This window comes from Salvelinus alpinus, chromosome 3, assembly GCF_045679555.1.
Source record: "Salvelinus alpinus chromosome 3, SLU_Salpinus.1, whole genome shotgun sequence".
NCBI lineage: Eukaryota > Metazoa > Chordata > Actinopteri > Salmoniformes > Salmonidae > Salvelinus > Salvelinus alpinus.
The window spans coordinates 110,268,075-110,286,144 of record NC_092088.1 but is presented as its reverse complement, the minus strand read 5'-3'; the positions used below and the strand labels follow the sequence as shown (position 1 = coordinate 110,286,144).

The window sequence follows — 18,070 nt, the reverse complement described above, 5'->3', positions numbered from 1 at the left end:
TAGTGATATTAAACCATGGTGCTGTTTAGTAGTGATATTAAACCATGGGGGCTGTATAATAGTGATATTAAACCATGGGGGCTGTATAATAGTGATATTAAACTATGGGGCTGTATACTAGTGATATTAAACCATGGGGGCTGTATAATAGTGATATTAAACCATGGGGCTGTATACTAGTGATATTAAACTATGGGGGGGGCTGTATAATAGTGATATTAAACCATGGGGCTGTATAATAGTGATATTAAACCATGGGGGCTGTATACTAGTGATATTAAACCATGGGGCTGTATACTAGTGATATTAAACCATGGGGGCTGTATAATAGTGATATTAAACCATGGGGCTGTATACTAGTGATATTAAACCATGGGGCTGTATACTAGTCATATTAAACAATGGGGGACTGTATACTAGTGATATTAAACCATGGTGCTGTATAATAGTGATATTAAACCATGGGGCTGTATAATAGTGATATTAAACCATGGGGGCTGTATAATAGTGATATTAAACCATGGGGCTGTATAATAGTGATATTAAACTATGGGGGGGGGGGGGGGGGGCTGTATACCAGTGATATTAAACCATGGTGCTGTATAATAGTGATATTAAACCATGGGGCTGTATAATAGTGATATTAAACTATGGGGGGGGGGGGGGCTGTATACCAGTGATATTAAACCATGGGGCTGTATAATAGTGATATTAAACCATGTGGGCTGTATAATAGTGATATTAAACTATGGTGGTGCTGTATAATAGTGATATTAAACCATGAGGCTGTATAATAGTGATATTAAAATATTGTGCTGTATACTAGTGATATTAAACTATGGGGGCTGTATACTAGTGATATTAAACTATGGGGCTGTATACTAGTGATATTAAACTATGGGGGCTGTATAATAGTGATATTAAACCATGGGGCTGTATACTAGTGATATTAAACCATGGTGCTGTTTAGTAGTGATATTAAACCATGGGGGCTGTATAATAGTGATATTAAACCATGGGGGCTGTATAATAGTGATATTAAACTATGGGGCTGTATACTAGTGATATTAAACTATGGGGGCTGTATAATAGTGATATTAAACCATGGGGCTGTATACTAGTGATATTAAACCATGGTGCTGTTTAGTAGTGATATTAAACCATGGGGGCTGTATAATAGTGATATTAAACCATGGGGGCTGTATAATAGTGATATTAAACTATGGGGCTGTATACTAGTGATATTAAACTATGGGGGCTGTATAATAGTGATATTAAACCATGGTGCTGTATAGTAGTGATATTAAACTATGGTGGTGTATAGTAGTGATATTAAACCATGGGGCTGTATAATAGTGATATTAAACTATGGGGGCTGTATACTAGTGATATTAAACTATGGGGCTGTATACTAGTGATATTAAACTATGGGGGCTGTATAATAGTGATATTAAACCATGGGGCTGTATACTAGTGATATTAAACCATGGTGCTGTTTAGTAGTGATATTAAACCATGGGGGCTGTATAATAGTGATATTAAACCATGGGGGCTGTATAATAGTGATATTAAACTATGGGGCTGTATACTAGTGATATTAAACTATGGGGGCTGTATAATAGTGATATTAAACCATGGGGCTGTATACTAGTGATATTAAACCATGGTGCTGTTTAGTAGTGATATTAAACCATGGGGGCTGTATAATAGTGATATTAAACCATGGGGGCTGTATAATAGTGATATTAAACTATGGGGCTGTATACTAGTGATATTAAACCATGGGGGCTGTATAATAGTGATATTAAACCATGGGGCTGTATACTAGTGATATTAAACTATGGGGGGGGCTGTATAATAGTGATATTAAACCATGGGGCTGTATAATAGTGATATTAAACTATGGGGGCTGTATACTAGTGATATTAAACCATGGGGCTGTATACTAGTGATATTAAACCATGGGGGCTGTATAATAGTGATATTAAACCATGGGGCTGTATACTAGTGATATTAAACCATGGGGCTGTATACTGGTCATATTAAACAATGGGGGACTGTATACTAGTGATATTAAACCATGGTGCTGTATAATAGTGATATTAAACCATGGGGCTGTATAATAGTGATATTAAACCATGGGGGCTGTATAATAGTGATATTAAACCATGGGGCTGTATAATAGTGATATTAAACTATGGGGGGGGGGGGGGGGGGGGGGGGCTGTACACCAGTGATATTAAACCATGGTGCTGTATAATAGTGATATTAAACCATGGGGCTGTATAATAGTGATATTAAACTATGGGGGGGGGGGGGGGGGCTGTATACCAGTGATATTAAACCATGGGGCTGTATAATAGTGATATTAAACCATGTGGGCTGTATAATAGTGATATTAAACTATGGTGGTGCTGTATAATAGTGATATTAAACCATGAGGCTGTATAATAGTGATATTAAAATATGGTGCTGTATACTAGTGATATTAAACCATGGGGCTGTATACTAGTGATATTAAACCATGGGGCTGTATACTAGTGATATTAAACCATGGGGCTGTATAATAGTGATATTAAACCATGGGGGGGGGCTGTATACTAGTGATATTAAACCATGGGGCTGTATAATAGTGATATTAAACTATGGTGGTGCTGTATAATAGTGATATTAAACCATGGGGCTGTATAATAGTGATATTAAACCATGGGGCTGTATAATAGTGATATTAAACTATGGTGGTGCTGTATAATAGTGATATTAAACCATGGGGGCTGTATAATAGTGATATTAAACCATGTCATGGCTGTATAATAGTGATATTAAACCATGGGGCTGTATAATAGTGATATTAAACCATGGGGCTGTATACTAGTGATATTAAACCATGGGGGCTGTATAATAGTGATATTAAACCATGGGGCTGTATAATAGTGATATTAAACCATGGGGCTGTATAATAGTGATATTAAACCATGGAGGCTGTATAATAGTGATATTAAACTATGGGGGGCTGTATACTAGTGATATTAAACTATGGGGGGGGCTGTATACTAGTGATATTAAACCATGGGGCTGTATAATAGTGATATTAAACCATGGGGCTGTATAGTAGTGATATTAAACCATGGGGCTGTATAATAGTGATATTAAACCATGGGGCTGTATAATAGTGATATTAAACCATGGGGCTGTATAATAGTGATATTAAACCATGGGGCTGTATAGTAGTGATATTAAACCATGGGGCTGTATAATAGTGATATTAAACCATGGGGCTGTATACTAGTGATATTAAACCATGTGGGCTGTATAATAGTGATATTAAACCATGGGGCTGTATACTAGTGATATTAAACCATGGGGCTGTATAATAGTGATATTAAACTATGGGGCTGTATACTAGTGATATTAAACTATGGGGGCTGTATAATAGTGATATTAAACCATGGGGCTGTATACTAGTGATATTAAACCATGGTGCTGTTTAGTAGTGATATTAAACCATGGGGGCTGTATAATAGTGATATTAAACCATGGGGGCTGTATAATAGTGATATTAAACTATGGGGCTGTATACTAGTGATATTAAACTATGGGGGCTGTATAATAGTGATATTAAACCATGGTGCTGTATAGTAGTGATATTAAACTATGGTGGTGTATAGTAGTGATATTAAACCATGGGGCTGTATAATAGTGATATTAAACTATGGGGGCTGTATACTAGTGATATTAAACTATGGGGCTGTATACTAGTGATATTAAACTATGGGGGCTGTATAATAGTGATATTAAACCATGGGGCTGTATACTAGTGATATTAAACCATGGTGCTGTTTAGTAGTGATATTAAACCATGGGGGCTGTATAATAGTGATATTAAACCATGGGGGCTGTATAATAGTGATATTAAACTATGGGGATGTATACTAGTGATATTAAACTATGGGGGCTGTATAATAGTGATATTAAACCATGGGGCTGTATACTAGTGATATTAAACCATGGTGCTGTTTAGTAGTGATATTAAACCATGGGGGCTGTATAATAGTGATATTAAACCATGGGGGCTGTATAATAGTGATATTAAACTATGGGGCTGTATACTAGTGATATTAAACCATGGGGGCTGTATAATAGTGATATTAAACCATGGGGCTGTATACTAGTGATATTAAACTATGGGGGGGGCTGTATAATAGTGATATTAAACCATGGGGCTGTATAATAGTGATATTAAACCATGGGGGCTGTATACTAGTGATATTAAACCATGGGGCTGTATACTAGTGATATTAAACCATGGGGGCTGTATAATAGTGATATTAAACCATGGGGCTGTATACTAGTGATATTAAACCATGGGGCTGTATACTAGTCATATTAAACAATGGGGGACTGTATACTAGTGATATTAAACCATGGTGCTGTATAATAGTGATATTAAACCATGGGGCTGTATAATAGTGATATTAAACCATGGGGGCTGTATAATAGTGATATTAAACCATGGGGCTGTATAATAGTGATATTAAACTATGGGGGGGGGGGGGGGGGCTGTACACCAGTGATATTAAACCATGGTGCTGTATAATAGTGATATTAAACCATGGGGCTGTATAATAGTGATATTAAACTATGGGGGGGGGGGGGGGGGGGGGCTGTATACCAGTGATATTAAACCATGGGGCTGTATAATAGTGATATTAAACCATGTGGGCTGTATAATAGTGATATTAAACTATGGTGGTGCTGTATAATAGTGATATTAAACCATGAGGCTGTATAATAGTGATATTAAAATATGGTGCTGTATACTAGTGATATTAAACCATGGGGCTGTATACTAGTGATATTAAACCATGGGGCTGTATACTAGTGATATTAAACCATGGGGCTGTATAATAGTGATATTAAACCATGGGGGGGGGCTGTATACTAGTGATATTAAACCATGGGGCTGTATAATAGTGATATTAAACTATGGTGGTGCTGTATAATAGTGATATTAAACCATGGGGCTGTATAATAGTGATATTAAACCATGGGGCTGTATAATAGTGATATTAAACTATGGTGGTGCTGTATAATAGTGATATTAAACCATGGGGGCTGTATAATAGTGATATTAAACCATGTCATGGCTGTATAATAGTGATATTAAACCATGGGGCTGTATAATAGTGATATTAAACCATGGGGCTGTATACTAGTGATATTAAACCATGGGGGCTGTATAATAGTGATATTAAACCATGGGGCTGTATAATAGTGATATTAAACCATGGAGCTGTATAATAGTGATATTAAACCATGGAGGCTGTATAATAGTGATATTAAACTATGGGGGGCTGTATACTAGTGATATTAAACTATGGGGGGGGCTGTATACTAGTGATATTAAACCATGGGGCTGTATAATAGTGATATTAAACCATGGGGCTGTATAGTAGTGATATTAAACCATGGGGCTGTATAATAGTGATATTAAACCATGGGGCTGTATAATAGTGATATTAAACCATGGGGCTGTATAATAGTGATATTAAACCATGGGGCTGTATAGTAGTGATATTAAACCATGGGGCTGTATAATAGTGATATTAAACCATGGGGCTGTATACTAGTGATATTAAACCATGTGGGCTGTATAATAGTGATATTAAACCATGGGGCTGTATACTAGTGATATTAAACCATGGGGCTGTATAATAGTGATATTAAACTATGGGGCTGTATACTAGTGATATTAAACTATGGGGGCTGTATAATAGTGATATTAAACCATGGGGCTGTATACTAGTGATATTAAACCATGGTGCTGTTTAGTAGTGATATTAAACCATGGGGGCTGTATAATAGTGATATTAAACCATGGGGGCTGTATAATAGTGATATTAAACTATGGGGCTGTATACTAGTGATATTAAACTATGGGGGCTGTATAATAGTGATATTAAACCATGGTGCTGTATAGTAGTGATATTAAACTATGGTGGTGTATAGTAGTGATATTAAACCATGGGGCTGTATAATAGTGATATTAAACTATGGGGGCTGTATACTAGTGATATTAAACTATGGGGCTGTATACTAGTGATATTAAACTATGGGGGCTGTATAATAGTGATATTAAACCATGGGGCTGTATACTAGTGATATTAAACCATGGTGCTGTTTAGTAGTGATATTAAACCATGGGGGCTGTATAATAGTGATATTAAACCATGGGGGCTGTATAATAGTGATATTAAACTATGGGGCTGTATACTAGTGATATTAAACTATGGGGGCTGTATAATAGTGATATTAAACCATGGGGCTGTATACTAGTGATATTAAACCATGGTGCTGTTTAGTAGTGATATTAAACCATGGGGGCTGTATAATAGTGATATTAAACCATGGGGGCTGTATAATAGTGATATTAAACTATGGGGCTGTATACTAGTGATATTAAACCATGGGGGCTGTATAATAGTGATATTAAACCATGGGGCTGTATACTAGTGATATTAAACTATGGGGGGGGCTGTATAATAGTGATATTAAACCATGGGGCTGTATAATAGTGATATTAAACCATGGGGGCTGTATACTAGTGATATTAAACCATGGGGCTGTATACTAGTGATATTAAACCATGGGGGCTGTATAATAGTGATATTAAACCATGGGGCTGTATACTAGTGATATTAAACCATGGGGCTGTATACTAGTCATATTAAACAATGGGGGACTGTATACCAGTGATATTAAACCATGGGGCTGTATAATAGTGATATTAAACCATGTGGGCTGTATAATAGTGATATTAAACTATGGTGGTGCTGTATAATAGTGATATTAAACCATGAGGCTGTATAATAGTGATATTAAAATATGGTGCTGTATACTAGTGATATTAAACCATGGGGCTGTATACTAGTGATATTAAACCATGGGGCTGTATACTAGTGATATTAAACCATGGGGCTGTATAATAGTGATATTAAACCATGGGGGCTGTATAATAGTGATATTAAACCATGGGGCTGTATAATAGTGATATTAAACTATGGGGGGGGGGGGGGGGGCTGTATACCAGTGATATTAAACCATGGTGCTGTATAATAGTGATATTAAACCATGGGGCTGTATAATAGTGATATTAAACTATGGGGGGGGGGGGGGGGGGGGGGGCTGTATACCAGTGATATTAAACCATGGGGCTGTATAATAGTGATATTAAACCATGTGGGCTGTATAATAGTGATATTAAACTATGGTGGTGCTGTATAATAGTGATATTAAACCATGAGGCTGTATAATAGTGATATTAAAATATGGTGCTGTATACTAGTGATATTAAACTATGGGGGCTGTATACTAGTGATATTAAACTATGGGGCTGTATACTAGTGATATTAAACTATGGGGGCTGTATAATAGTGATATTAAACCATGGGGCTGTATACTAGTGATATTAAACCATGGTGCTGTTTAGTAGTGATATTAAACCATGGGGGCTGTATAATAGTGATATTAAACCATGGGGGCTGTATAATAGTGATATTAAACTATGGGGCTGTATACTAGTGATATTAAACTATGGGGGCTGTATAATAGTGATATTAAACCATGGGGCTGTATACTAGTGATATTAAACCATGGTGCTGTTTAGTAGTGATATTAAACCATGGGGGCTGTATAATAGTGATATTAAACCATGGGGGCTGTATAATAGTGATATTAAACTATGGGGCTGTATACTAGTGATATTAAACTATGGGGGCTGTATAATAGTGATATTAAACCATGGTGCTGTATAGTAGTGATATTAAACTATGGTGGTGTATAGTAGTGATATTAAACCATGGGGCTGTATAATAGTGATATTAAACTATGGGGGCTGTATACTAGTGATATTAAACTATGGGGCTGTATACTAGTGATATTAAACTATGGGGGCTGTATAATAGTGATATTAAACCATGGGGCTGTATACTAGTGATATTAAACCATGGTGCTGTTTAGTAGTGATATTAAACCATGGGGGCTGTATAATAGTGATATTAAACCATGGGGGCTGTATAATAGTGATATTAAACTATGGGGCTGTATACTAGTGATATTAAACTATGGGGGCTGTATAATAGTGATATTAAACCATGGGGCTGTATACTAGTGATATTAAACCATGGTGCTGTTTAGTAGTGATATTAAACCATGGGGGCTGTATAATAGTGATATTAAACCATGGGGGCTGTATAATAGTGATATTAAACTATGGGGCTGTATACTAGTGATATTAAACCATGGGGGCTGTATAATAGTGATATTAAACCATGGGGCTGTATACTAGTGATATTAAACTATGGGGGGGGCTGTATAATAGTGATATTAAACCATGGGGCTGTATAATAGTGATATTAAACTATGGGGGCTGTATACTAGTGATATTAAACCATGGGGCTGTATACTAGTGATATTAAACCATGGGGGCTGTATAATAGTGATATTAAACCATGGGGCTGTATACTAGTGATATTAAACCATGGGGCTGTATACTAGTCATATTAAACAATGGGGGACTGTATACTAGTGATATTAAACCATGGTGCTGTATAATATTGATATTAAACCATGGGGCTGTATAATAGTGATATTAAACCATGGGGGCTGTATAATAGTGATATTAAACCATGGGGCTGTATAATAGTGATATTAAACTATGGGGGGGGGGGGGGGGGCTGTACACCAGTGATATTAAACCATGGTGCTGTATAATAGTGATATTAAACCATGGGGCTGTATAATAGTGATATTAAACTATGGGGGGGGGGGGGGGGGGCTGTATACCAGTGATATTAAACCATGGGGCTGTATAATAGTGATATTAAACCATGTGGGCTGTATAATAGTGATATTAAACTATGGTGGTGCTGTATAATAGTGATATTAAACCATGAGGCTGTATAATAGTGATATTAAAATATGGTGCTGTATACTAGTGATATTAAACTATGGGGGCTGTATACTAGTGATATTAAACTATGGGGCTGTATACTAGTGATATTAAACTATGGGGGCTGTATAATAGTGATATTAAACCATGGGGCTGTATACTAGTGATATTAAACCATGGTGCTGTTTAGTAGTGATATTAAACCATGGGGGCTGTATAATAGTGATATTAAACCATGGGGGCTGTATAATAGTGATATTAAACTATGGGGCTGTATACTAGTGATATTAAACTATGGGGGCTGTATAATAGTGATATTAAACCATGGGGCTGTATACTAGTGATATTAAACCATGGTGCTGTTTAGTAGTGATATTAAACCATGGGGGCTGTATAATAGTGATATTAAACCATGGGGGCTGTATAATAGTGATATTAAACTATGGGGCTGTATACTAGTGATATTAAACTATGGGGGCTGTATAATAGTGATATTAAACCATGGTGCTGTATAGTAGTGATATTAAACTATGGTGGTGTATAGTAGTGATATTAAACCATGGGGCTGTATAATAGTGATATTAAATTATGGGGGCTGTATACTAGTGATATTAAACTATGGGGCTGTATACTAGTGATATTAAACTATGGGGGCTGTATAATAGTGATATTAAACCATGGGGCTGTATACTAGTGATATTAAACCATGGTGCTGTTTAGTAGTGATATTAAACCATGGGGGCTGTATAATAGTGATATTAAACCATGGGGGCTGTATAATAGTGATATTAAACTATGGGGCTGTATACTAGTGATATTAAACTATGGGGGCTGTATAATAGTGATATTAAACCATGGGGCTGTATACTAGTGATATTAAACCATGGTGCTGTTTAGTAGTGATATTAAACCATGGGGGCTGTATAATAGTGATATTAAACCATGGGGGCTGTATAATAGTGATATTAAACTATGGGGCTGTATACTAGTGATATTAAACCATGGGGGCTGTATAATAGTGATATTAAACCATGGGGCTGTATACTAGTGATATTAAACTATGGGGGGGGCTGTATAATAGTGATATTAAACCATGGGGCTGTATAATAGTGATATTAAACTATGGGGGCTGTATACTAGTGATATTAAACCATGGGGCTGTATACTAGTGATATTAAACCATGGGGGCTGTATAATAGTGATATTAAACCATGGGGCTGTATACTAGTGATATTAAACCATGGGGCTGTATACTAGTCATATTAAACAATGGGGGACTGTATACTAGTGATATTAAACCATGGTGCTGTATAATAGTGATATTAAACCATGGGGCTGTATAATAGTGATATTAAACCATGGGGGCTGTATAATAGTGATATTAAACTATGGGGCTGTATACTAGTGATATTAAACTATGGGGGCTGTATAATAGTGATATTAAACCATGGGGCTGTATACTAGTGATATTAAACCATGGTGCTGTTTAGTAGTGATATTAAACCATGGGGGCTGTATAATAGTGATATTAAACCATGGGGGCTGTATAATAGTGATATTAAACTATGGGGCTGTATACTAGTGATATTAAACTATGGGGGCTGTATAATAGTGATATTAAACCATGGGGCTGTATACTAGTGATATTAAACCATGGTGCTGTTTAGTAGTGATATTAAACCATGGGGGCTGTATAATAGTGATATTAAACCATGGGGGCTGTATAATAGTGATATTAAACTATGGGGCTGTATACTAGTGATATTAAACCATGGGGGCTGTATAATAGTGATATTAAACCATGGGGCTGTATACTAGTGATATTAAACTATGGGGGGGGCTGTATAATAGTGATATTAAACCATGGGGCTGTATAATAGTGATATTAAACTATGGGGGCTGTATACTAGTGATATTAAACCATGGGGCTGTATACTAGTGATATTAAACCATGGGGGCTGTATAATAGTGATATTAAACCATGGGGCTGTATACTAGTGATATTAAACCATGGGGCTGTATACTAGTCATATTAAACAATGGGGGACTGTATACTAGTGATATTAAACCATGGTGCTGTATAATAGTGATATTAAACCATGGGGCTGTATAATAGTGATATTAAACCATGGGGGCTGTATAATAGTGATATTAAACCATGGGGCTGTATAATAGTGATATTAAACTATGGGGGGGGGGGGGGGGGCTGTACACCAGTGATATTAAACCATGGTGCTGTATAATAGTGATATTAAACCATGGGGCTGTATAATAGTGATATTAAACTATGGGGGGGGGGGGGGGGGGGGCTGTATACCAGTGATATTAAACCATGGGGCTGTATAATAGTGATATTAAACCATGTGGGCTGTATAATAGTGATATTAAACTATGGTGGTGCTGTATAATAGTGATATTAAACCATGAGGCTGTATAATAGTGATATTAAAATATGGTGCTGTATACTAGTGATATTAAACCATGGGGCTGTATACTAGTGATATTAAACCATGGGGCTGTATACTAGTGATATTAAACCATGGGGCTGTATAATAGTGATATTAAACCATGGGGGGGGGCTGTATACTAGTGATATTAAACCATGGGGCTGTATAATAGTGATATTAAACTATGGTGGTGCTGTATAATAGTGATATTAAACCATGGGGCTGTATAATAGTGATATTAATCCATGGGGCTGTATAATAGTGATATTAAACTATGGTGGTGCTGTATAATAGTGATATTAAACCATGGGGGCTGTATAATAGTGATATTAAACCATGTCATGGCTGTATAATAGTGATATTAAACCATGGGGCTGTATAATAGTGATATTAAACCATGGGGCTGTATACTAGTGATATTAAACCATGGGGGCTGTATAATAGTGATATTAAACCATGGGGCTGTATAATAGTGATATTAAACCATGGGGCTGTATAATAGTGATATTAAACCATGGAGGCTGTATAATAGTGATATTAAACTATGGGGGGCTGTATACTAGTGATATTAAACTATGGGGGGGGCTGTATACTAGTGATATTAAACCATGGGGCTGTATAATAGTGATATTAAACCATGGGGCTGTATAGTAGTGATATTAAACCATGGGGCTGTATAATAGTGATATTAAACCATGGGGCTGTATAATAGTGATATTAAACCATGGGGCTGTATAATAGTGATATTAAACCATGGGGCTGTATAGTAGTGATATTAAACCATGGGGCTGTATAATAGTGATATTAAACCATGGGGCTGTATACTAGTGATATTAAACCATGTGGGCTGTATAATAGTGATATTAAACCATGGGGCTGTATACTAGTGATATTAAACCATGGGGCTGTATAATAGTGATATTAAACCACAGGGCTGTATAATAGTGATATTAAACCATGGTGCTGTATAATAGTGATATTAAACCATGGGGCTGTATAGTAGTGATATTAAACCATGGGGCTGTATAATAGTGATATTAAACCATGGTGCTGTATAATAGTGATATTAAACCATGGGGCTGTATAGTAGTGATATTAAACCATGGTGCTGTATAATAGTGATATTAAACCATGGGGCTGTATAGTAGTGATATTAAACCATGGGGCTGTATAATAGTGATAATAAACCATGGTGCTGTATAATAGTGATATTAAACCATGGGGCTGTATAATAGTGATAACCATGTTGCCAAGGATGTCAGTCAGTCAGGTAATGTGTTGGAGGTCTAGAATACAGGTTATTGTTGAGGAGCTCAATCTCACATGTGTCATTGTGATCTAATAATCTACACTGAACAGAACTGTAAAGCAACATATAAAGTGTACTTCCCATGTTTCATGAGCTGACATGAAAAATCCCACAAATGTTCCATACGTGCTGACGAGGGTTTCTGTCTGTAATAAAGCCCTTTTGTGGGGGAAAAACTCATTCTGATTGGCTGGGCCTGTTTCCCCAGTGGGTGGGCCTGGCTGCCAAGTGGCTGCACCCCTGCCCAGTCATGTGAAATCCATTGATTTCCTCATATGATCTGTCACTCAGTAAAATGGTAGTAATTGTTGCATGTTGTGGTTCTACATCTGTTCAGTGTAATATTGTTAGGATACTGCACAGCAACAGCCCTGATGACAATGGCCCTCACTGCTGGTAGTGTTCTGGTAGTCCTGTAAGAGGTAGGACAGTGTTGAGGTCAGAGGTCAGGGTTAGTATTACAGTATGGTATGGTATATATAGTGACTGTTATCTCTGCTGTAGGATGGCTTCACCCCCCTGGTGGTGGTGTTACAGTATGGTATGGTATATATAGTGACTGTTATCTCTGCTGTAGGATGGCTTCACCCCCCTGGTGGTGGTGATACAGTATGGTATAGTATATATAGTGACTGTTATCTCTGCTGTAGGATGGCTTCACCCCCCTGGTGGTGGTGTTACAGTATGGTATAGTATATATAGTGACTGTTATCTCTGCTGTAGGATGGCTTCACCCCCCTGGTGGTGGTGTTACAGTATGGTATGGTATATATAGTGACTGTTATCTCTGCTGTAGGATGGCTTCACCCCCCTGGTGGTGGTGTTACAGTATGGTATGGTATATATAGTGACTGTTATCTCTGCTGTAGGATGGCTTCACCCCCCTGGTGGTGGTGTTACAGTATGGTATGGTATATATAGTGACTGTTATCTCTGCTGTAGGATGGCTTCACCCCCCTGGTGGTGGTGTTACAGTATGGTATGGTATATATAGTGACTGTTATCTCTGCTGTAGGATGGCTTCACCCCCCTGGTGGTGGTGTTACAGTATGGTATGGTATATATAGTGACTGTTATCTCTACAGTAGGATGGCTTCACCCCCCTGGTATTACAGTATGGTATGGTATATATAGTGACTGTTATCTCTGCTGTAGGATGGCTTCACCCCCCTGGTGGTGGTGTTACAGTATGGTATGGTATATATAGTGACTGTTATCTCTGCTGTAGGATGGCTTCACCCCCCTGGTGGTGGTGTTACAGTATGGTATGGTATATATAGTGACTGTTATCTCTGCTGTAGGATGGCTTCACCCCCCTGGTGGTGGTGTTACAGTATGGTATGGTATATATAGTGACTGTTATCTCTGCTGTAGGATGGCTTCACCCCCCTGGTGGTGGTGTTACAGTATGGTATGGTATATATAGTGACTGTTATCTCTGCTGTAGGATGGCTTCACCCCCCTGGTGGTGGTGTTACAGTATGGTATAGTATATATAGTGACTGTTATCTCTGCTGTAGGATGGCTTCACCCCCCTGGTGGTGGTGTTACAGTATGGTATGGTATATATAGTGACTGTTATCTCTGCTGTAGGATGGCTTCACCCCCCTGGTGGTGGTGTTACAGTATGGTATGGTATATATAGTGACTGTTATCTCTGCTGTAGGATGGCTTCACCCCCCTGGTGGTGGTGTTACAGTATGGTATGGTATATATAGTGACTGTTATCTCTGCTGTAGGATGGCTTCACCCCCCTGGTGGTGGTGTTACAGTATGGTATAGTATATATAGTGACTGTTATCTCTGCTGTAGGATGGCTTCACCCCCCTGGTGGTGGTGTTACAGTATGGTATGGTATATATAGTGACTGTTATCTCTGCTGTAGGATGGCTTCACCCCCCTGGTGGTGGTGTTACAGTATGGTATGGTATATATAGTGACTGTTATCTCTGCTGTAGGATGGCTTCACCCCCCTGGTGGTGGTGTTACAGTATGGTATGGTATATATAGTGACTGTTATCTCTGCTGTAGGATGGCTTCACCCCCCTGGTGGTGGTGTTACAGTATGGTATAGTGTATATAGTGACTGTTATCTCTGCTGTAGGATGGCTTCACCCCCCTGGTGGTGGTGTTACAGTATGGTATGGTATATATAGTGACTGTTATCTCTGCTGTAGGATGGCTTCACCCCCCTGGCGGTGGTGTTACAGTATGGTATGGTATATATAGTGACTGTTATCTCTGCTGTAGGATGGCTTCACCCCCCTGGTATTACAGTATGGTATGGTATATATAGTGACTGTTATCTCTGCTGTAGGATGACTTCACCCCCTTGGTGGTGGTGTTACAGTATGGTATAGTATATATAGTGACTGTTATCTCTACAGTAGGATGGCTTCACCCCCCTGGTGGTGGTGTTACAGTATGGTATGGTATATATAGTGACTGTTATCTCTGCTGTAGGATGGCTTCACCCCCCTGGTGGTGGTGTTACAGTATGGTATAGTATATATAGTGACTGTTATCTCTTCAGTAGGATGGCTTCACCCCCCTGGTGGTGGTGTTACAGTATGGTATGGTATATATAGTGACTGTTATCTCTGCTGTAGGATGGCTTCACCCCCCTGGTGGTGGTGTTACAGTATGGTATGGTATATATAGTGACTGTTATCTCTGCTGTAGGATGGCTTCACCCCCCTGGTGTTACAGTATGGTATAGTATATATAGTGACTGTTATCTCTGCTGTAGGATGGCTTCACCCCCCTGGTGGTGGTGTTACAGTATGGTATAGTATATATAGTGACTGTTATCTCTGCTGTAGGATGGCTTCACCCCCCTGGTGTTACAGTATGGTATAGTATATATAGTGACTGTTATCTCTGCTGTAGGATGGCTTCACCCCCCTGGTGGTGGTGTTACAGTATGGTATAGTATATATAGTGACTGTTATCTCTGCTGTAGGATGGCTTCACCCCCCTGGTGTTACAGTATGGTATAGTATATATAGTGACTGTTATCTCTGCTGTAGGATGGCTTCACCCCCCTGGTGTTACAGTATGGTATAGTATATATAGTGACTGTTATCTCTGCTGTAGGATGGCTTCACCCCCCTGGGGGTGGTGTTACAGTATGGTATAGTATATATAGTGACTGTTATCTCTACAGTAGGATTGCTTCACCCCCCTGGCGGTGGTGTTACAGTATGGTATAGTATATATAGTGACTGTTATCTCTGCTGTAGGATGGCTTCACCCCCCTGGTGGTGGTGTTACAGTATGGTATAGTATATATAGTGACTGTTATCTCTGCTGTAGGATGGCTTCACCCCCCTGGCGGTGGTGTTACAGTATGGTATAGTATATATAGTGACTGTTATCTCTGCTGTAGGATGGCTTCACCCCCCTGGTGGTGGTGTTACAGTATGGTATAGTATATATAGTGACTGTTATCTCTGCTGTAGGATGGCTTCACCCCCCTGGTGGTGGTGTTACAGTATGGTATGGTATATATAGTGACTGTTATCTCTGCTGTAGGATGGCTTCACCCCCCTGGCGGTGGCGTTGCAGCAGGGACATGAACAGGTGGTCTCTCTGCTCCTGGAGAATGACACTAAAGGGAAGGTCCGGCTCCCGGCGCTCCACATCGCCGCGCGCAAGGACGATACCAAGGCTGTTGCACTGCTGCTCCAGATCGACCACAACGCAGATGTCGAGTCCAAGGTACCACACAGACAGCGCACCAATCACTAGTCCTTTATCTGCACTCTGACCAGAGGGCTATCCTAGGAATCAGGTTTAAGGAGTTAGCCAGGTAACTTTGGTCAACTCTGAGTTAAACTTGGGATAACCAGTCATACGAATATGGCTCACCTTTTAGTCAGGTACATTTCTATGGCAACAAGTCCTTCAGAACTAACCTGCTCCAGGGCAGGCTAACTCAGGGATAACTCCACTATCCTGCATTCAGAACTAACCTGCTCCGGGGCAGGCTAACTCAGGGCTAACTCCATTTATCCTGAATGAAGTGTCTGAGCTAAATCAGATTCCCTCCCTCTCGCAAAGATTGCGTCATCATCCCCTTCATTTGAAGAAGAAAAAAATGATCCAATCAAATGTATTTATAAAGCCTTTCTTACATCAGCTGATGTCTCAAAGTGCTGTACAGAAACCCAGCCTAAAACCCCAAACAGCAAGCAATGCAGGTGTAGAAGCACGGTGGCTAGGAAAAACTCCCTAGAAAGGCCAGAACCTAGGAAGAAACCTAGTGTCACGAACGTCGTCAGGGAAATGACCGGACCAAGGTGCAGCTTGGGTAGCGTACATTTCACTTTATTTTAAATGTCAACAACAAAAACGACCGTGAAGCTGACTAGGGCTACACAGGCCACTAACACGGACAACTACCCACAACTAAGGTGGAAAAACAGGCTGCCTAAGTATGATTCCCAATCAGAGACTACGACAGACAGCTGTCCCTGATTGAGAACCATACCCGGCCAAAACATAGAAACAGAAAACATAGAAATAAAGAAACTAGAATGCCCACCCTAGTCACACCCTGGCCTAACCAAAATAGAGAATAAAAGCCTCTCTATGGCCAGGGCTTGACACCTAGAGAGGAACCAGGCTCTAAGGGGTGGCCAGTCCTCTTCTGGCTGTGCCGGGTGGAGATTATAACAGTACATGGCCAAGATGTTCAAATGTTCATAAATGACCAGTAGGGTCAAATAATAATAATCACAGTGGTTGTAGAGGGTGCAACAGGTCAGCACCTCAGGAGTAAATGTATTTTAAAATATTAAAATACCTATCACATTATTTAGCAATTTATTGTTATTTATTCATATAACCTTCATTTAACTAGTCAGTGAAGAAAAAATTCTTATTTACAATGACGGCCTACCGGGGAACAGTGGGTTACCTGCCTTGTTCAGGGGCAGAACGACAGATTTATACCTTGTCAGCTCTGGGATTCAAGCCAGCAACCTTTTGGTTAGTGGCTCAACACTCTAACCACTAGGCTACCTGCCATCCCTCTAACCACTAGGCTACCTGCCATCCCTCCCTCTAACCACTAGGTTACCTGCCATCACTCTAACCACTAGGTTACCTGCCATCACTCTAACCACTAGGTTACCTGCCATCACTCTAACCACTAGGCTACCTGCCGTCCCTCCACTCTAACCACTAGGCTACCTGCCGTCCCTCCACTCTAACCACTAGGCTACCTGCCATCCCTCCACTCTAACCACTAGGCTACCTGCCGTCCCTCCACTCTAACCACTAGGCTACCTGCCGTCCCTCCACTCTAACCACTAGGCTACCTGCCATCCCTCTAACCACTAGGTTACCTGCCATCACTCT

At 39.3% G+C, this 18,070-nt stretch overlaps 1 protein-coding gene across 1 annotated transcript in view; it reads left to right on the top strand.

Moving 5' to 3' along the window:
- The window catches only part of LOC139569899 (ankyrin-3-like), a 195,762-nt gene that overhangs the window by 107,079 nt on the left and 70,613 nt on the right, over positions 1 to 18,070 (top strand). The window contains exon 6 of the mRNA XM_071391224.1: positions 16,241 to 16,426. Coding sequence (XP_071247325.1) covers positions 16,241 to 16,426 — 186 coding nt within the window. The remainder of the gene's footprint in view (positions 1 to 16,240; positions 16,427 to 18,070) is intronic.